Here is a 22,072-nt window from a genome sequence, read left to right as displayed (position 1 = left end):
TCTTTGCCACAGCTGACTCGAGTTTAGACGCCATAATTTAAAAACATATATATTCTGGTGACAGTTACCTGAAGCTTGAACTGTAACCTGCTCTATTCAGACTCGATCAGTTGTTTACGGATAAGACTGGCGTTAAATAGGATTTCCTAACTAATGTTAGGATAGGATGAGACACTTAGGGAATTGTAGACACTGCTGATTTAGGATTTTGTAATACCAATTTAGGAAAAATCCTATCCTAGCCATGAAAGATAAGATAGGAAAGCAAGTTAGGAAATTGTTCTGTAATATGACCCTTGCTGGGGTATAAACTAGAAGCTTAGCTTAGAATATTCAAATACTGCCTGAAAATGTATTCGAAAATGCCCATGTTTGTATTAGTGCATAACAAAATGCACAAAGGAATGTATCAAAAAGATATTATGTAAAGTGATGCATAAATTAAGTCTTAAATAAAGAACACACATTCTACTGAAGTGTTTCTCCATTCCTTAATAGGCAATTTGGTTGGCAGGTTTATTTTACCTGGGCTTTTATTTTCCTGTAATATGGTACACATTGTGCTTGTTGCTTTGCAGCTAATTCAAAATAAAATATTTGAAATCTGAAAGAATATTTGAACATGAAATACCCTTGTTCCTCCCACACTATCAGTGCTACTGCAGCAGCATACAGTATCCAGTGCGTTTCTTGTCTGTGTGTGTTTCTGATAGGCTTTACTGGTTCACAGTCTATTTATTATATGACCTCCTTCTTTCTCTCCATCATGGGATACCCACAAATAAATTGGCAGAAATAACACTTTAAAAAGATTAGCGGTTCTCCCCAAACGCAGAAGAAAAATAACCTCCATAAAATACAGCAGTTTGCTGTAACGGATGCAAACTCAAAATTCTATTATTAGCCGTCAACAATTAAAGGAAGCCGTTTACACAGAATGTCTGAAGCATTTATGGTAAAAAAAAATAAAGAAAAAAAAACTCCCTAAAGATTCATTCCTTTCTCAGCGTCAAGATGGGGGAAACTGCAATTAGAGTGAGTTTAATTACATAAATACTTTCAAACTCAAATAACAAATGGGAACCAAATGACAGATGTAATTACACCATGGCCTGCCTACCATACTGGCAGAATCACTATTAAATATTTAAAAAATATATTTTTTAAATACGCTAAAGTTGGATAGCGTAGAATTCTGTACTTGAATAATTGCCTGTAAAAACTTGTGTGCAGGATTGGTGTAAATAAATGGTCATGGGTACTGTGCAGGGACCAAAAAGTGATATAAGGATTCGGACTCAAAACCAGTAAATTAATGTAAAATAGTTTAATATTATTGCTCTGAAAAAAAAAAAAAACAAGGGAATGGTGTTCATTAAATATGTTTATGCCATAAATGTGTCATTCAAGGGGGATAGTATTTTCAGGCGACAAGTACTGCAGCCACACACCTGTACCTCGATGGTTGTTTTGAGACAGGGAACTAAACAATAATCTCTACTTGATTTCGATTTCCGAGATGTCCCTACTGCTAACTGCAAAAAGCTCCATAATAATTTGCTCCCATGGACCGTATTAGTGAAAATACAGCACTATCTTTTATACTGTTCCCCTGCTTGTGTCTGTAAGTCCTCTGATTTATATTTTCTGCAGTGGGCAAAATTCAGGCTAACTTCATAGTAATTGGCCCACAGTGGAAATCAAACCCCCTATCTAAACAATCTAAACAATACAGGCCTAAGTCAAGTCAAGGTCTCTTTTCACTGGTACACTTGTACAGATGTAAATTCCCCAACAACAGTAAGTTACTATAAACCCAACAGGAAATGCCAGTGCAAGCTACATGTATAAGAAGAAAGGTCATTGACACAGTCACTGAACAGAAAACAGGAAACCCAGAACAGTTTCTCATCTACACCACTGACTACTGCCTTCTCACATCACTGTCAAAGTCTCCAATGCACAAACATGAGCCTGCATTTCAGACAGCAGCCACAACGCTATCAGTTAGGTGTCGCCGGGTCACCAAGGGAAGCAAAGACTCCAAAGCAGCCTCCAAACTGTGAAACTGATCCTCAAGCAAATATTTTCTTGGAGACACCTGTCTTGCCTGTTGTGACTGAAACTTGTTTGGAGCACTTGCAGATAGCTTAGAGAATAAAGCTCAGTGCGCGGCAATCTGGATAAACTGGAAGCATCTGCCCACGCCAGTAAAACACTGAACTAACATGCCTTCATATTGTGGAAAACTAGCTAAACAACTGGAATAAAATGACTTCCTCTGACTAATAAAATGAGATAACACCCTCCTTGGCCTGTGGCTGTGGTACGTCGTAGATGAGGAATGTTCTCAGAACACAGTCTGTTATTAGCGGTTATTTAGAAAAACACAGATCAGTGTGGGGGTAGGCTGGGAGATACCGGCTGTCACTTCATTGGTCAGACATTTCAAACAAATATTCTACAGATGCAAGCAAGACACAGTATGAATAAAGAACCCAAGATAGGACGCCGGAAACTGACAATAAATGTGTGTGTTTTGGTGGTGGTTGGCAGGGATGGGGTTAATCCCCAACTGCCAAAATATATGTGAGAATGTGGCTGGTCTCAAACGAGGTGATTGGTGCTAAGTGGGACCAGCCACATGAAATAAATAGGGAGCTTGAAGCTGCATTAAGGGGACCACCAGGGAGCTGGTAAGAGAAATTGAAAACCAGTGCAGGCTTTTGCCAAGCCTGGTTAAATTATATTTAAAAAAAAGTTTAGAAAAACCAAACGTTTAGCTTAGCACTCCTGGAAGGAGTTAGGCTTTTTGTTTGTGTTTTGTTTTATTTTGTCTTTAATAAACATGCGGAACCGCACTAAAACTTGCAGTTCTTGTGTCTGGGTCAGTATTTTAAAGCGTGCCGAGACCACTTTCAAACACAAAACGTTTTCAATCACTCGACAACACCCACAATTCGTGTTTTTTAGGCACTTTTAACAAATCTGTCTCTGTGAAGATTTACAATCATCCTCCGCCAATGGCAGCACACACCAAACAATCTTCGGACTCTGACAGAGACTAAGAAAAAACAAAAAACAAAACAGCATACCCCATTGAAACACATTTTCCTCAAAAATATGTTATTTCTTGCAGTTCATTATCTACCCAGTTTAATTCACCGTTCCTGAATGATCAAAAATAAAATTATACTTGATTCTTTAATATTGACTTAATTAGGTTTCCAAGCCAGAATGGCTGGAAAGCCTATTGTTATTTTTAGGATTTTTTCCTATTATTAGGCTTCCAAGCAATAGGACTGGGAAGCCTACTGTTATTGCTGGGATTATTCTTCTTCTTCTTATTTTTCTTTCTGCCAGAGTTGCTCGAAAACTCATCAGATTCGGTAGGTTGATAGATGCTTATGGGAAGATGGAAAGTGCTAATGAACTTTTGTCGTAAGTCACGTGGTTTGGCCGCCATATTGGATTTAAAAAAAAACGTTTTACCTAAATGTAAAAATTCTTTCGAAAACCACTTATTGCAGAGTGCTGAAAGTTGGTATAGTTATTGAGGGATAGTCCAAGATTAACTGGTGTTCGTAAGACGCTGATAGGTTGTGATAGGTTGTGTGGTATGGCGGCCATGCTGCATGACATCAAACTCGCATGGTACAGACGTCAAAATCACAAACTACAAAGATCTTCTCCCAAACCGCTAGTCCGATTGAAACAAACCCAATTGCACATATGATAATAGTGTGATTGTCTTTAAAGGGTGTTAAAGGGAGGTTGCTACAATAAAAAAAAAACATGGCAGCCACTTTGGATGACATCATCAACATACAAAACTGGCTAATAACTCCTTATAGAGTGCAGATAGGGCCATGGTTACTATGGAACACATATAGTAACCCATGTATGCGCTATCAAAAAATGTCATTGCCCCTGACCTTTGACCTCTCCTAAAGGTCAAATGTAAAACTGGCTTATAACTCATAATAGGGTGCACATAGGGTCATGGTTACTATGTAAAAATGCCATTCTGCACTATTTGCTAAAGTGTTTGGTACTGGTACTGGCATTCTGCACTATTTGCTAAAGTGTTTGGTACTGGTACTGTTACTAGTACTGGTCCTGGAAGCTGTAAAGTTACTGGCAACTCTAGTTATTATTATTATTCTTCCATCAACTTCAAACTGCTCCTGTCTGCATGTGGTGTAACCAATCAACATGAAACTTGGTAGGTATCATCCCGTGCAGATTACAGTTCAGATGTAAAAAAAATTCACTCCTGCGTCAACCAAGATGGCGGCCTGACGCATTTTTTGGAAAAACCTTTCAAAATCTTCTTCTTGGGAACCAGTGAACCGATTGATCTGAAACTTTGCATAAGTCATCAGCAACCAAACACTCTTCAAGTCTGCGAAGCAGAAGTTGCTGCGATAAACTATCAAAATGGCTGCCACAAATTTTACCGAAACGCGCCCCTAACAGCAAACTGCGTTTATTTGAAAGCCGTTTGACCAACAAACTCCAAACTTGGTAGGCATCGCCCCGGTAACAATGGAATAGAAATATGTCAAAATGGTGATGTTTTGTAAAACAATATGGCCGCCAGAAGTACATTTACGTCTTAAATTTAAAACTGCCTCAGTTGACAAACTGTTCATTTAACTAACTCCAAATTTCACAAGCATCATCCCTGTCACTGTATCAATACAACTGACTCTTAAAGAAATGGTGTTGACCTAACCAAAATGGCCGTCTGGCGCATTTTTTTTTAGAAACCTTTTGAAATGTTCTTCTTGGGAACCAGTGAAGTGATTTGGCATATATCATCAGCAACCAGCAGAAGTTGCTGCGATAAATTTTACTATCAAACTGGCTGCCACCAAATTCACCAAAACGTGCACCAAACAACAAACTGCTTCTGCTAGAAAACCATCTTTGGTTTGGATCAGATGATACAGATTCCACGGTCTGATTGATTACGCTTTTCTGGTACGCTACAATCCATATTTTGGATTTATTTATTTTATGTTTTTTTTTAAAAACACTGCAAGAGCTTGTAAAAGTTTTAAAACGACAAAACAGTGGACATACTGCAGCAGCTTTGAATTGTATTTCACCAGTCATTAAATATGTTAACTGCACTTCCTGATTCTTTATCGTGACTGTGTGCTGTGCTCTACCTTTGACTTTTAAGCATGTCTAATTGTAAATGTAATATATCTAGCTAATGTTAAAAATACTCCCTCTGCAATAATAGCACAGAACAGAATGATAGCTTTTCCGACCGATTCTGCTGCTGTTGTGTCATATGCAAGACAGCTAGTTTCTGAAGCACAGTAATCGGTTCCTTTTACTGTGCCAATAAAATAATGTGTTTTTTTGGAAAATGCATTGTGTCAATTTCACTTCTCTTTTACTTTAATCACCGAAACTGATGTTGGAATTAGTTTCTTATTCCAAAAACGACAGTCTTCTGATAATATGAACCTATGAAGGAAATCACCTTTGAGATCAAGGGGGAGGAAGTAGTCTATCGTTCGGTTGCATGAACTTTTTAAAAACCTGGTTTGTAACAGGGAGATGCATCTTTCTTTGGTAAGTCACCATGAATCACAGACTACTTACCGTATTCCTTCGAATTTAAGACAAGCTTTTTTAACCATTTTTTGCTTCTCAAAAATAGCCTGCGTCTTAAATTCGAGTACAGTATAGTGATGCGTGTATTAAAATCACCAACAAAAGATGTGACTATCCGAGTACACAAACAGCAATGTGACTGACTGCTGAGAAAAGACAAACCAAGCTTCCTGAGGAATTCCAAGAGAAACGTTTACAATATTTCTAACAAACAGTACCAGCTTGTACAGATCAGAAATGCTGATCAGACCCCCGTATTTTTTTCGACATGCCAAGCAATACCACAGTTCAATGCTGCTGTGGTTGCTGGGTTACATTTTGCCAGATGCCGTGGAGTGTTGTGTCGTGCTTGCTGTACCAGGATGTGTGATGCTGTATGTGAGTGGTGGTGGTATGTGTACGACAGAGACGCCATCTTAAGTATTCAACAGTGCGCAGCACAATAAACAAGCTCTGTGGTTAATCTACAACAACACTGTTTCGTGCCAGTTTTGTACGATACAACAGCGTAACTGAGGTTGTATCTTTGCAAATGCATATTTATTTGATGATTTATTTTTTCGTCAAATTGAGGGTGGTAAATTTGGGCTGCGTCTTAAATTGGAAGGAATACAGTAGGCAGTATTTTCATTTTAAATGACAGAATCTGATACTGCACTGGGCTAAAGAAAGCTCTAAGTTTCCATGCCTTACTTTCAGGAAGCCTCAGTCTTCTGGGTCAAAGCATGCTGCTGACTGAAAGAATCTCAAGTCGATAGGGGAAGTAGCTGGCTTGTCTAAGAGGAAAGAAGGTGTTGAAGGAATGGGGAAAATGACCACAGAAGTGGAACAAGACCCAAAAACAAAACTTGCAAACAGAGATTTCTGGAACATAGTGCTCTACCAGATATCGTGTTTTAAAATGAAAGTTTACTATAACAATTCAGAACTGCACATTTGATACCAATGTAGCGAATAGAAGTGCAGAACAGGTAAGTGGAATTATTTTTTTAGCTACAACCACTTTGAGACAGCTAGCGAGTCAAGCCCCACTCAGACCTGGATTGAAGAATAATTAACACCCTGTCTCCCTGCGTACAAAGGGAGTTTATTTTATGGGCAATTTAAAGTGTGAAGGGGCGCGAGCCAACTGTCAGTCTGAATGCACCTCCTGATCACAGTCAAAGACAGAAAGAAGCATGTGATTTAAACCGCCTGGAAAGAGAGCCCCGCACTATGCTGCCACTGAAGAGGTTAACAAAGGAAGCCTTTGGATTGTCACTGCTGTATCCACAAGAAAATGACATCACACTCTACAGCTACGGCCAAAAGTTTACCATGTAATCAACTACAAACTAGAGATGGGCTGGTATACCGTTTTTTCGGTTTACCGCGGTTTAGGTACATTACGGTATTAATACCGTTCCTTTTATTCTACACCGCAATTATCGTAATTCCTTTATACACGGTTAACTGCAAACACGCTTCTTCTAAATCAAGCGATGGTACTTGCAGCCTTAGCAAAGTTTCTGAGGACGATCTTTTTGTGAACGGATACTGTATTTTGATAATGGTTTTGAATGAAACTGTCAACGACACAGAATACAACGTTTCAATCGCTGTGTTCTGTTACCCGGAGCTGGCTGCGCCGGCTGCTGTCTTTCTGACGTCACACGCAGCTTTTAGAGAAACGCCTTCTCCAAACCTTGTAGCGCAGCACACATTTTCAACATATTTTGTCTGGATTATCAACAGTCAGTTTAATGTAACTGATTAACAACTAACTTTATTGTAAAATTATACATCACTTATCACAGACTTAATACATTATGTTTGTTTAAATAATTGACAAGGCTGTTCACTGCTTCATTGTAATGATAAAATGTCGTTCGCCTCCGCTAACAAGGCGGCAGCAGTAGTTTTAGTGGTTATTTGCATTACGATGAACAGGTCACTCATGATCTCTGCATCGTCCCTTTGGTTCACAGCCACAGCCAGCCTCCCGCAGTAACATTTCAAAGCTGCGCTGGGCTATGCAGAATTTTCCGCGATTCTGTGCAGGACTGTGCAGAACTGGGGAAATCTAAGAACACGACCAATGTCTCAATTAAAATGAGCACAGACATGCGACTGCAGCAGGATAGCTTACTTATTAGCAACGTAGTTTTGTTTAAACAAGTTATAACAGTATTCCAATTTTCTTAGGTAAGTGAAGAATTTTTTTTTTACAAACTCTGCATGTGTAATAATCATCGAAGCTTACTTGTGCAATGTCGAGACGTGTAGCTATAAATTCAATAACACGTTTTAGTACTAAAATACATTCTTTTTTGCTATAAATATTTTATTTATCCGGTTGAAACAATAAACAACTAATCTCTGCTCTTAAATAATAATCTGTGGTACATGTTTGTGTTTTAAGCAATAAGACCGATAATTTCCAATTCTATTAACCATCAGCTAACAAAGTATTTATTTTATTTATTTATTTATTTATTTAATTTTATACGTTAAAATGTTTTAACAAACTACAGCAGTAGTAATACTGTTGTAGTATAACATTGAGAGTGTACAACTTTAGTTTTTTGTTTTTTTTAAATTCTGATTGTCTTTATAAAAAAAGAAACGTACCAAGTTATTTGGCATAGTAAAATACTACATACCAAATGTTTAAATCATTCCATGAAAGGCAGTGTGATTTGTTGGTTTTATTTTTGTGCATTACAGTAATTTAAGTGATTTGCATTAGTCTTTCTTCATTTTTTAAGCCTTTATTTTATAATTTGCATGATGTACTGTATACCGTGATATTAAGGTTACCGCGGTGTTTTATTTAACGGTTATCATACTGTGCAAATTTTATACCGTCCCATCACTACTACAAACTACAAAATGATATCGCAAAAAATCCAACGGAAACCATAATGGTCAGTATTTCACGTTAGATTTCAAAATGTCACATTTTTCAATTTTTGTCAGTTTTTCGTTAAGCATATGGAAAACTAAAAAGTGGTATGTAATTCAATATGTTAATGTAATATTATTCAGTAGGTTTCATTCGACTTTATGAAGCAAAATTAGTTAATTCTACAGGGTGATGCAAAACTTTTGGCCATAGCTGTAGAGTTTGGCTGGTTCCCTGTAAAGAAACATACACAAATAATATTACCAAGGAAACAGCTGGCTGACCCATTACATCTTTCCACATGCTTATACCAAGTTTCATCACAATGTGAACAGAGGTTCTCTATCTACTGCATGTACATACGAGCATTCTCATAAGAACGCTGTAGTCGGAGCTATATAGGTAAGAGGCTGTGTTAACGAGAATGAAATACTAGTGGAATGGCATTATGGGACAAATGGGAGTCCCGACCATACTGCCTTATAACTTGTTCTGAAGTATAAAGGGCTGACTTATAATGAGGGAGTACTGTATTGAAGCTGCAGCACCCCACAATCATGGTGAATTGTATACTAAAATGTGTTCAGGATATGAAGACAAACGTCCCAAATAATTAGCAGAACATTATCTAGTAAACAGATTTAATGGACAATGGCATACATAGAAATTAGAAAAGTATATTGATGCACGTTCCTCCTGATCCTTCCTACTGAAAAAATGATGTGCAAGTTCAGTCGGGAGTGTAGACAAAATACTGGTAAATAATTAACTTGTGTACGGTACAGTATGCAAAGATAACCTTCATCCACCTCTATGTAAATTCCAATCTGCATGGTGGTCACTGCTACATCATCTCTACTGTCTCCACAGCTACTCAAGTTCATTCATATTATAAAGCCAAAAAACAGAATCACATTATGGGCACAATATGATACACATGTTAAAGAAGTACTAAGCCCAACTACTGTAGCAATATTATTCTGTAGAAGATCTTTTTGTTCTTTGCTTGTCTTTTTTTACTTCAATTTGGGATGTGTATTTGAAATGCATGGTTGCTAGGGTTATGGTTAGGGTTAGGGTTTGGGTCTAGGGTCTAGGACTCTGGTTTGGGTTGAGGTTAGCGATCACTATAGATGATAAGTTACTGCTGCTTCCTGGTAACTAACTGGATGTGATTCACACTCACTCCAATGGTCTACGCTCAGATCATCTGCTGCTAATGAGAATGCATCATTTTAATGGTTTCTTCTACTCACTTCACCCCACTCTGTCCAAAACGCTCTTTCTTTTAAACTTAAAATACAGCGGCTTTAGAATTGAAACTGCTAGGTACTGTAATCTTTCCTGGGAGATTAATAATAGAAACATAGGACAGATTAAAGCCATGGAGAGCTGAATTATAATAAGCAGAAAATTGGGTCTGCCTGAGAACCTTTGGACCTGTACTGTAGGCCTCAGTTTTTGATGGCTAATTCGCCCAGACAGAACTCTTTATTAACCACTATCTAGAAGGGGTAAGCTTGTACTTTAAAATGAATACAGAAAACTCTTTCCTTGTAACCAGTTCCACAAAATGCTGGCTTTGCATTAGGGCCTCTGTGTCAGTGCCTGTCAAACTGGAGATAATTATTCCCCCTCTATTAAGATCAGTTTCCATCAAGACCATTTTACTCAGTGCCTTTGGTGTTCGTTACAGGGAGATTCATAGTTTATGTGTATTTTAGATACATAGCAGCTGATCCTATCGAAAGGTTTCACCAAAAAGTTGTTGCATTGTATTGTAGTTTAAAACACGCCTACAGTAGGGTATATGTCATTTATGTTATACAGTGGTACACCTAGCTAACTAATATGCACTAATACTTCCTGTATATTTAAAAACAGAACAGCCATATATAAAAAAACAGTCTCGAAACCTGGGAGCTGTAATACAAACTTTTCTACTTGTAATTTTACAAGCCCAATTATGTGAACTAGTTCTCAAACCCTAGCTCTGTATAATATAGGTTATTATATTAATACTGAACCTCTTACCCAACTGTTATGAAACTTGGTCTTGCCAATCTTCAGCACAAGTTATTGAGAGTATTAGAATCTAAGGATACTGTATATGTAGGTGATTGTCTGTCACCTGTTTGTACACCTACTGTATGCATATTACACATATCTAATTTAAGTATTGGGGCCACAGATATGGCAATGTCACTCGTAGGTTTTCATTCATCTCTGCTCTTATTGTATTATAGTATATGATGGGATGCATGTCACTCACATACTTGTTTTGGCTGGTAATCAGGAGTCGTGGCAGTGGTGAAGATCAAACAGAGATGCTTTCATTGCATGAATACACTGATACAAAGGTTTGTTCCACTGCCTGCGCTGCATACAGACAGTAACACACATATTATACTGATGAGAAAAGGTCAAGTGAGGACACTCACTGTTGCCAGTGCCCTGGTCAGGTTCTGTCCAGCCTGCAACAAAAAGTCATGTTAAGGCCGTTTGTCATCTTGATTTGGTTTCTTATATTCTTAACTTAGAATTCTGATTGACTGTTTTACCATACCACACTGCACCAATTTCATTAACATAGCACCCTTCATGTAAAAGCATCTCAGGGAAGGCTAAAAAGAGCTCTAGTAAAAGGCCAATGCAGAGATATGTTGGAAGCTTAGATATTGACTGACTCAGCATTCCGAGTGGAACCTGGAAGAGCGTTCCAAAGTAAAGGCGCTTGAGAAATAAATGCCCTCATACGTTTTTAATCAAGTTCTTGGAATTACAAAGAGACCAGTGTTAAAGTACAGACCGCTTTGTAAGGAATACGTGTCTCACTAAAATAGGCAGGTTCGAAACCTTGGATTGCTTTCAATGTGTCCGGATGATATGTTTATATTTAATATAGCTACAGCTATGGCCAAAGGTTTTGCATTACTTTTATTATAGGATTGAACATAATTTACATATTTTGTTTAACATCATGTAATCGAAGAAACTACAAAATGATATCGCAAAAGTCTACCGGAAGCCAGAATAGTATTTCATGTTAGATAGGAGGCTGTGTGGTCCAGTGGTTAAAGAAAGGGGCTTGTAACCAGGAGGTCCCCGGTTCAAATCCCACCTCAGCCACTGACTCATTGTGTGACCCTGAGCAAGTCACTTAACCTCCTTGTGCTCCGTCTTTTGGGTGAGATGTAATTGTAAGTGACTCTGCAGCTGATGCATAGTTCACACACCCGAGTCTCTGTAAGTCGCCTTGGATAAAGGCATCTGCTAAATAAATAAACAAATAATAATTTCAAAATGTCACATTTTTCAATTGTCAGCAGTTTTTCTTTAAGTATATGGAAAACTGCAAAGCTGTATTTAATTAAATATTTTCACATTGCATTATTCAGCAGGTTTCATTCGACTTTATGATGCAAAATTATCTATAGGGTAATGCAAAACCTTTGGCCATGTATTTTAGAGCAAAATAATTTGGTAGGGTTTAAATGTAAGGGAATCTTACAGTACAGTATATATGTGTTAATGCCTTTGTCATCACCAACCATGCAGATTTCTTTTCTGGTCTATAGTGTCCTCTGCATACTGTAGTGACTCATGATAGCAGTTTCTGAAGACAGCTGGCTCTTGTGCAATTCTAACCAGCTACTATACTATTTCAGAAGCCACATATTTCCATAGGCTCTGTAAAAAATATTTAAAGATATTTCACAATTAAACATACTATTCACCATCAGTGAATTATCAAACAAAAATACAAACAGACAACAGACACGTGAAACGTCCCCCTTCTTGTTACTTCTGTAATATTTCCGATCTTTAATGCAGCTGGTGTCTTTTTCATTGAAGACATTTTCAAGATATCGTGCAGCTCTCTGCAGTGTCTGTTCAACACTTACCGGAAGCAAACTAAACCGGCTGCCAGGTTCCTAAATGCAGTGTAACAGGTAGTGTGTCAATAAGACAAATGTTTGCTGTATTTATTTTTAAGTGATAAAAAATATGTATATTTACACTATCCTTTCAGAATCCTTTCTGAATTTTCTTGGGGAACTACATATTACACGGCAATGGGTACATTTCACAGGAACTGAGAAATCTGTGAAAAAAATACAGCCTTAATTATAAAATAAGAAACCCAACATGCATTCTGTCGATTAAGTAGCATAATGTATGGATCCAGGAAGTGACAAACCCCCCTCATGTGATGGTGGCTAGGGGGTGCTGAAGCAGGTTAATGGTGGTTATTATTGCTCTAACCATGCTCCTCTCTATGTGAGATAAGTTCCCTTTTTATTGTCTTCAGACCTACTAACAGCAAAAACCTGCCTGTGTTTTTGAATAATAATGAACTGTAGAAGACCTGTGACAATGCTGATGTGTTACCATGGTAATGCAACGGCCAACCAGTGTGTTAGAACATGACACTATTTTTCCATGCATTGAGCAACCATTTACTATCTAGCTTTTGTTTCTGGGTCCCAGTTTATAATTTGAATCACAAACTTGCATTTTGGTATAATCTGATAAACTGTTGATTTTAAACAAATGTATATCCATTTCTCATAACCAGATTATGAATGTAGTTTCTATACAGCATATGAATGTACTCATTTTATTATTGAACCTTCCTTTAATCATATCTTTGACAATGTTACTACCTTTCTGCCAATGGCAGGCCATACCATTGTAGCTGCCCTACCATTGCCTCTCAGTACAAAACCACACAACCATTCCAATGCCCCTGTCTGGATTCACAGAACATCGGTGGTGCTTTTTTTCAAAGCATTTCAACATTAAGATAATGAAGAAAACAACAAGAAGTTTCTGTTGAAACACAAGTAATCCAGACATTGCTGTTAAATAAATTGCTGTATACTATTGATCTATACAAGGCAGGCGTCCCTTGTTACTATAAGTGAATACGCATCCATTCCCTCTGTCAGTGCACTGGAAAGCTAATCAATAGACTGATACATATACTGTAGCACTGCATGGATGGCACCCAATGCTCAAGCTTGGGTGCAGCTTTAAGTAACCAATCGCAGTCCAGACTCACCCAGTGCATTATACAGATTACACGTTATTCTGTTCAAAATGCTAAAAATGGAGGGCATGTGAAGGCAAGAATCAACAAGGGCGGAAAGATAACCACAAAGGGACTGAATCCTCAGGAATTGTTTTCTTTGCTAGCCCCACCTCCCATATACAGTATGTAGACAGAGAGAGTATGTGCGGCTTCAGAGTTAAAAGATTACATGATTTGAATGCAATGAGGAATTCTTTTACAGGGTTCTCCCCAGGAATTCTGTACAGCCGGGCGGCAGAACATAGACGGGAGCACTTTTAACGGAAAAATAAACTTGCCTTACCTTACATATATAATACGACAAAGAATTTGAATAATGTGTTGTCTTTCGTTGACTATATCTGGTTGCTCTTTTTATGTTCTACATTTTCTTTTTCATGACTGTTTTTTATTATGGTAAATTACCGTGCTTATTTAGCCACGCTACGATTTGACTGGGGAAAGACAACGTAGGTTTATTGGAGTTCACAAAAAAATGGTTTCAGCTTAATTACTGAGCTTATTGCTTCATTTAAATTGTTTTCTTTATGTTTTCAGGGCATTTTGTTAATGCACGTCCATTTTTGTTTTTCGCTGTTCTACATTTTTTGAATGCAACTATTCATTTTAACCATCATTTTTACACAACAGTACTCACACACGTTTGGTCGACATCATAACTGTTGCATGAAACCGGAGTGTAATAATCCAGCACCTCAGCACTTAAGCATTTGTATGTCAGCTGACAAGTGTTCAGCTGATATCCCATCATGCCTTTCTTCTTAAATGCGTATAGCCTCTATATATGAACCCCCAATATCTCTCACAAGCACCTGGGTACATATTGTTACGATATCACAACAAAAGGAATACGCTTTTTTTCTTTTTTTGGTGCATATGTGCTATTATGTACTATATATAACCTTACAGTACAATAACACGACAAAAAATGGACTGAAAATAATCTTAATATTTTTTAATAAAGTAGCTGGTGGATTGCGCCGATCACCGGCTTATTTTGAAAACCCTGCATTCATTGTCACGATTCTTGCTTTGAAAATAATCGGTTATTTTAACGTATCAGCCTCTCAAAGTGCTTAACACAGAAAGCCCGCCCCTTCAACTCTCTGATTGGTTAAATGTTGTGTCAAGACGTAACACAGCTGTCATGTGGTTCCAAGATTTATTTTTCACCCAAAAACGTGCAAGTGATCTAGTCTGCTAGAAGCGTAATCAATCCTTATTGTTAAAGGCACAGTAGCATCTGCAAGACGGGCGGATCGGGTTTTTTCAGTTGGGCGACGACAGACACTTTGCCGGACAACCCGCCTGGCTGAAAAGGTCTAGGGAGAACCCTGTGTTAGTCCTGGCACCTAGAAGTCTCCAGACAAGCTCAGAGCCAGGTAAAGGTAGATTTGGAGAAAAGGCAGAATAACTCAATACTGGAGCAACAGAACCCAGAACCTCTTAGAATGACTGCAAATACCATACAATATGTAAGGGAACGAAAGCAATACAGCTACTATAAAATAATATCTGCAAATTCACAAGAATTCCAATAGAATTTAACGGGAGTAACATACAGTTTGGTTACACATTCCAGTGGAACACCATAGGAATAACAGCTATTCCTCTTGAATACATGGGAATGTGCAGCCTTTATTTTAAAGTGGTAGTGATTTACAGTAAATGGTCATTTTTAGCCTTTAGTGCACATTACTGTAAGTACTGTAGGCTTCTCATGTTTACCCAAACTGTGTGTCTCATATTTACTCTGGACAAAGATCAATCTAAAATAAATAAACAGTATTACATTTCAACCACAAATTTTCCAGGGCATCCCTGTTGTAACAGAACAAAACAGTCGTACGCTAAGCTATACGATATATGCAATCCAATCATGCATATAAACACGCGATGATTAAAACCAATTAGCCCTTCTGCCACTGATCCCTGGCATTTCATGTCTAAATCTTTAACCCCTACAGGCATAGACCCCTTAATAGTGAAGTTATGACTTTTTTCAGCACAGTTTGATGAAATAAGAGATAATTGCTCTAGTTAGGATGAATTCATACTAAAGTGTGATTCATCACCTAGACTTTATTTTTGCAGTAACGCCTTGGCAGGGTTCCGGACTGAAATAGCTATGGCGTAATTACAGAAGTATAATTTTCATATCAATGACATTACAATTGCATGAACCCATGGACACTGGTTATACACTGCACTATACCATGTGGTACCACAGTGTCAGTGTGCGCTGCCATATTAAGAGAACTCTAAATTTGTTTCAGATCCATTGCATTGCCCCCATTGCTGGTAATTATTTGAGCTGCTAAAATCTCAGTTGGCACACATTGTTCATTGTTACATGGGAGGTCAAAATGGGGATATTAGGAATGAAGAAAAATCTTTGCATCATTTATTTTGTAATCAGATTGTGACCTTGACCTGGACCAATATGTAAAATCAATGACAGAAATGGTAGAGTCCCTAATTCAGCACTCTTTTTACTGTTAAAGCTGGTCTAGGTTTTGTGCAGTCGTCACTATTAAAACAACCCAAAGTAATTCCAAGCATTCATCTATATTAGGTTGCCATGTGATTAAAAAAAGGCTTCAACGCTGCTTAGAGCATAGACCCTGGTGCACAGGTATGGTCTTCTACAGCTGACAGCCCTACTTTACTCCACAGCAGCAGGTCTGGGAGTGATCTGCTTACTCAGGTCCCAGTTGCAATTTACTTGGAAACCAAAAGGATTTCCGATCAGGCAATCTAGGCAGCTTGCACCTGAGAATCTATAATGATACACAAATACCCTGGCTTACTCAAACCAATTGAGGGCTGTGTAGTGTGTCATCTAAATACACAAATGGCAACTGGCCATCTTTAGCCTCACCACATATACTGTAGAGCTGTGTCAAAACACCTTGATATCACTGAATGAGCTTAAAGGTGCAAATACTACGGGGTTATACCTAAAAGATGGCAGATGGATTCTGAGTAAATTTTGTCATGTTTAACACAGGAATTCTGCCTTCCTTTAACTTGAATGTTAAATTGCCTTCCTTAGTAATGTTTATATAAAATACATATTTCCTTTTTAGTTGCTTATCATTTTACAACAGATATTTACTCAAGATTAGAAAGTTATGAAAGATAAACCCTTCTCAAATTGATGGCTACTGTACATAATAACCACTTACAAACCATACCATGTTTGGTAAAATGAATATATAACTAAACATTTGCTTAAGTCCACCAAATGGATCCAGGTTTGTAACACATTCGTTGGACTAGAAAACTACTCTATAGTACATTATTTACTCAAGACCGATCCGAGTAATAAAAGCAAGTCTGGATCATATATAAAAGAAAGGAGTTCAGACTAGAGGATCTCTTTTGCCTACCTTTTTAACAGACCCTTTTGCTGAAATTGTCAACTATATTTAAATTAGGCCTATGTGGTTTTCAATACTAAAGAGATTGCAAAAGCAGGAAAACCTATAAACAGATATAGACAGAAAAGATACAAACTACCAAAAATTACCAAAAAGGTTATGTGGACAGTTCCATAAATGTCTACCTACTGTCAGTCCCATAAGACAGGCATCATAGGTATAATTGTCAATACTGGTTGTCTCGCTATTTCTTTCAGGTGTGAAATGTCTTTAAGCAAAGACAAATTCAGATCATGTTGCTGATGTGGTGCAGAGTTAACAGGGTATGGCCGTCTGTTTTTAACAGAGAACATCCTAATTGGCATTGCGGATGATACTGTCCATGGTGCCTGATTTATGGGACACACTGAATTCACTCCTATCAAGTCAGCTCTCAATCCATCCCTCCCTCCCATCAAGCTCAGTACAGGGTCATTATCCAAGCACTGTCAATCAATAAAAGGGGAGGGGCTAGAGTTGTGACTCACCTTGATGGGCCCCGTGCTGAAGCGGATCTTCCGGCTGGGCGGGGGCTCGTCTTCCTCGGGCGGGAGGCCTGGAATCTCAGAGCAGCTCGACTCCGGCTCATAGGGCTCCTCTTCTTCCTCTCCCTCCTCATCCTCATCCAGCTGACTGCCCCCGGAATCTTCCCCGATCCCACTGTAGGCGCTGATATCCACCAGGTCCCCCTCGGAGTAATCCTCCCTGCGGGATTCCTCTCCCCCATCGAAATCCCTGTCCTCCCCCTGCGGGGAGTCCCCCAGGCCCCCCTCCTCCTCCCCCACTCCCCCTGGGGTCTCTGGGGCTGCACAGTTGGGTTCTGCTGTGGTGGGCTCCAACGGCCCTTCAGGTGGCGATTCCCCTCCATTCTCCAAAGAGGCATGCACTTCAGCCTGCACTAGCCTACTACCTCCTTCCGGGGTGCTATTGGGGCCAACGTTGGCTTCTTCTCCAGTCTCTTTCTCTGCTTCTCCTGAGGGTTCCACACCAGATCCCTGCTCTTCCGGTTCATTCTCCCTGCTCTCCTCCACCTCCACAGGTTTAATCTTGACCAGCTCTTCTGATCTGGTTCCCACTCTGCTTCCAGTCCCGGTGCTCTTGGAGGTTTCATCGTTAACAGCAGCTGACTTGCCCCTGCTACCAGGGGACCTGTCACATTCCTTCCGCTGTCGACCCCCCCCTGCAACCAGGCTTTCCTCCTCATTGCCAGAGAGCGGAAGGGCCCGCGATTTCTTGGTTATGATTTTGGAGTTGAGCATGGCCACCTTTCCCGGTGGCGGGCTGGCTCCCCTGGGCAGAGAAGAGGTGCAAGGCTGGTGCAGGTTGTTGCGGAGGTCAGCCTTCTCAAACACGGCGCTCAGTTGGCTTACAGTCGGGGAGACGGCTTCCCCAGCGCCCCCCGCATCTAAACTGTCCAGTGACTCCGTGCTGCCGTTGAAACGCACAACCACGTCCAGCTTCCCGTCCTGAAAGCCAGCTGCCCGCTCCTTTTTGAGTAAGATGCGGTTGGTGGCCGCTTGTTTTTCTTGCAAGGTCCGCTGCTCAAAATACTTACGTGTCTCCTGAAGCTTAGAGAGGCCCGATGACTGCCGCTGCTGCGCTGCAGTCTTGTTGGGGTCAAAACGGCTGACACGCTCCGAAACAGTTGCCCCGAGCTTCAGCAGAGCGCTGTGGTCCACATTTTCATTCAGACTACTGGCCCTTGGCAGGGAAAGCCGGACCGACCTATCATTCACCAGTGAGGGGTCTTCCCCTTCCCCCGGCCCGGTGGTACTCATCTGCAGGAACATATTTTTGATCCGATGGACATTGGAGCCATACCTCCTGCCGCGGGATGAGATTTTGGGCTTGCCCCCTTGTGCTTCATCCCCGTTCGCGGCATTGCTAAGGCCATCTTTAGCCTGCTTGAGTGCCTGGATCCCAGCCTCATACGCGTTTCTGTGCGGGGAAGGGCTCCTCAAAGTGGAATTGGCGGCGGTGCTTGTTGCGGACGGGGATTCAGTCTTCATCATGGTTAATCAAGCGTCTCCAAGTCTGGGCAGAAACGGCATAGCTCCCCTTCTGCAGCACAGCGTACAACGGGGCAGAGCCGCCACCAGCATCAGCAGTAGACACAATCAGATGACAGGATGGAGAAAGAGAGGGAGGGGGGGGGGGGGGGGGAGAGTGAGAGAGATCAGGTTTAGGTCTATGATTTAAAACAGAGCCCTCCCATTATGTGCAGATCTGATGCACCCTGCATCTGTTCCAATTGCGAGAAACGGGGAGAAACATCATTTTAAAAAAATGCAAAGCAGGGTATGAAAACAAAAACAACAACCGAAATGTAAGCCGTATAATAAATCAGTGATTCCAGGATTTTCCACCCGTGATGGATTTTGCCAGTTATTAATCTTCATTACATCATTTTTATCTCTTGAATTGTCTCTCTCCTGCCTTGTTGCAGATTTCTGGTCCTCCCGCAACAGCAAAGCCTGACTGCAACGAGAAGGATCCCGTGTGTCTTAGCACCCGCCGGGTTCCCTTCTATTATAACAAATCAATGGCGAACGATTATCCCATCTTTATTCAAATACAATACATTAAAATGAACTCTCCCGTCTTCTCTCTATAATGCAAGTGATAGATATTTTCAAATCCAAATTGAAATTAGTAATTATCTGTCAGCATCCTGTACTAAGTTTAGAGAGGAAAAAATGCTTGTTTTGAGCTTAAAAGCATACAGTACCGTTCCAAAAATTGATTATAAAACGGTGACAGAAAATGCATGTTTGAGTAGTTTATATAGTGTTGACCAAGTAGGCTAGGCGTTTATAAAATGGTTGCCTGTCGTATGACTTACTATTATTTACAGCTGTTGCCTAGATTTTAATGTTAAAAAACAGCTTTAAAAGAATCGACATACATATACATATGTAGGCTACATCCAGCAGCACAATATACATAAAATTCATGTAAAGCACTTTAAAATGTCCTTAAAAGTAATCTGTTATAAAAATCATTCTATTTCCGCTATTTCATTTTGTATTCACTTCAGAGGCACATATTTTAGCACCCTATATCCCAAATTCATAATGTACAAATGCATTTTTTTTTAAAAATAAACCACTATCCTCCTTTTTGATAAATACAAAGTGACAATTCCATTAAAAAGCTAATAATACTAACATTTACTCTAATAATATTTTACACGTCGTTTGCAAAACATTATGTAATAAAACCGTTACGCAAAACCAAAATCATCTGTCCTAAGAGATATTTTGTTTAAGAAATAATATAAGCACCGACCAGATCACTAAATGATATCACAGTCGAAAGGTATCGTGCATACAAATCATACTGGAAAAACATTACCAAAAATAATGGAATCCCAAAGCCCACCTATAAAAACAAAAGATGTGACATTACAGCTGTAGTAAGATTATCAAGGTGCATAGTTATTTAGTAAAAAATGTCTAGTGCAAAATTGGCTCTAGAAACCATAGAACCCATCCTACTTTAGGACCCCGCGGAATCCACCAGACAAGGCTTGAGTCCTGCTGCTGGCTGCTCTGTGCTACGTTGCTTCCTGCATCTTAGAATTTCCATAATAACTGTCAATTTTTACGTTTAAAACGGAGGAAAAAGAAGGAAAATAAGCACCGTGCCATTTCAGTGTGATGGCGGGGCTAACGTGGTTCCGTGGTCGTAAATACCTTTTCCCCAATGAACAGCAGCAGGTCGTAGTATTTTTAAGGTTCGGCTGTTGGTCGCTCCATTGTGTCTACATGCTCTGTGTTTGCTTTTTGATTCCCCAGTGAGATCTGCCGCCTCTCTCTCTCTCTCTCTCTCTCTCTCTCTCTCTCTCTCTCTCTCTCTCTCTCTCTCTCTCTCTCTCTCTCTCTCTCTCTCGCTCTGTATCACCACGAGCATATGGCATTTTTGTTAACCCCTTTACAGCTACAAGCTGTGTGAAATATAGTGTCCAAATACAATGTGTTTTTACAGGGTGAATAAACTATTGTTCATCATCTTACTGTTGAAAGGATGAACAATAGTTTATTTAAAAAAAAAAAACTCAACAAATGCTAAATCAAAAGTATTCATACCCTTTGATGTTCTTTGTTCTTTTACCAAGAACAAGTAGAAGAATTGTGAGGAAGGTTAATAACAATTTGAGATTGACTGCCAAAGATATTCAAAGTGAATTGGGAAACTACTCTTACTCTTAGGAAAACTTCACAAGGACAATCGCCTAAGGTTTGCAAAGTGGCATTTGAATTATGGATATGGGTTCTGGTCAAAGGTTTTGTGGAGTGATGAAACAAAAATCGAGCTATTTGGTCCCAGATAGTCGTTAAGTTTGGAGAAAGCCTGGTGAGGCGTACAAAGAAAACAACACCATACCTACAGTCAAGCATGGAGGTGGTAATATCCTTCTATGGGGCTGTTTTTCCTCTTATGGCAAATGAAATTTAGTTACAATAAATGGTAAAATGGATTCCATAGCATACCAAAAGATATTGGCCAATCATCCTTCCGTTACATCAAAATCTACTTCAGAATGGTTAAAGAAGAATAAAATCAAGGTTCTGGAATGGCCTAGTCAAAGTCCCAATCTAAATCCGATTGAGAATCTTTGGCATGAAAAGATGGATGAAGGCTGTGCACAAGAGAAGTCCTCGAAATTTGAATGAACTGAAACAATTTTGCATTGAAGAATGGTCACAAATCACTAAAGAATCATGCCAAAAGCTTATGGACAAATATCCTAATCGTTTAAAAGAGGTTATTATTGCTAAAGGTGCCTCAACTAGCTATCAATTTCATTTTCCTTGTCAGGGTATGAATACTTTTGAATTAGCATTTTTGCAAAAAAAAAAAAAAAAAAAAAAATGCTGAAATAAATAATTGTAATAATCTATTTCTTGTAACTTTTTTTCGTCATCCACAAAAGCAAAACTTTTGCTACAAAAGATTTTTCCCATAATTATTTGTTTTCGAGAAATTTCTAGAAATGATACATTTCCATTGGGGTATGTCAACTTTTGACTACAA

At 39.2% G+C, this 22,072-nt stretch overlaps 1 protein-coding gene across 4 annotated transcripts in view; it reads right to left on the bottom strand.

Annotated features, from left to right (window-relative positions):
• Positions 1 to 22,072, bottom strand: part of ppp1r9ba (protein phosphatase 1, regulatory subunit 9Ba) — a 70,120-nt gene that overhangs the window by 46,721 nt on the left and 1,327 nt on the right. The window contains exons 1-2 of one of the 4 annotated variants that reach the window (XM_034055751.3): positions 20,731 to 20,863; positions 17,524 to 19,096 (exon numbers count right to left, since the gene is read on the bottom strand). In XM_034055751.3, the coding sequence (XP_033911642.3) occupies positions 17,524 to 19,047 (1,524 nt within the window). In that variant the 5' untranslated portion in view covers positions 19,048 to 19,096; positions 20,731 to 20,863. Of the gene's footprint in view, positions 1 to 17,523; positions 19,097 to 20,532; positions 20,611 to 20,677; positions 20,864 to 22,072 lie in introns of those variants that run through there. The other 3 variants (XM_034055752.3, XM_059006529.1, XM_059006530.1) reach the window with 3 other exon arrangements.

This window comes from Acipenser ruthenus, chromosome 33, assembly GCF_902713425.1.
Source record: "Acipenser ruthenus chromosome 33, fAciRut3.2 maternal haplotype, whole genome shotgun sequence".
Lineage (NCBI taxonomy): Eukaryota > Metazoa > Chordata > Actinopteri > Acipenseriformes > Acipenseridae > Acipenser > Acipenser ruthenus.
This window is presented reverse-complemented; position numbering and strand designations above follow the sequence as displayed.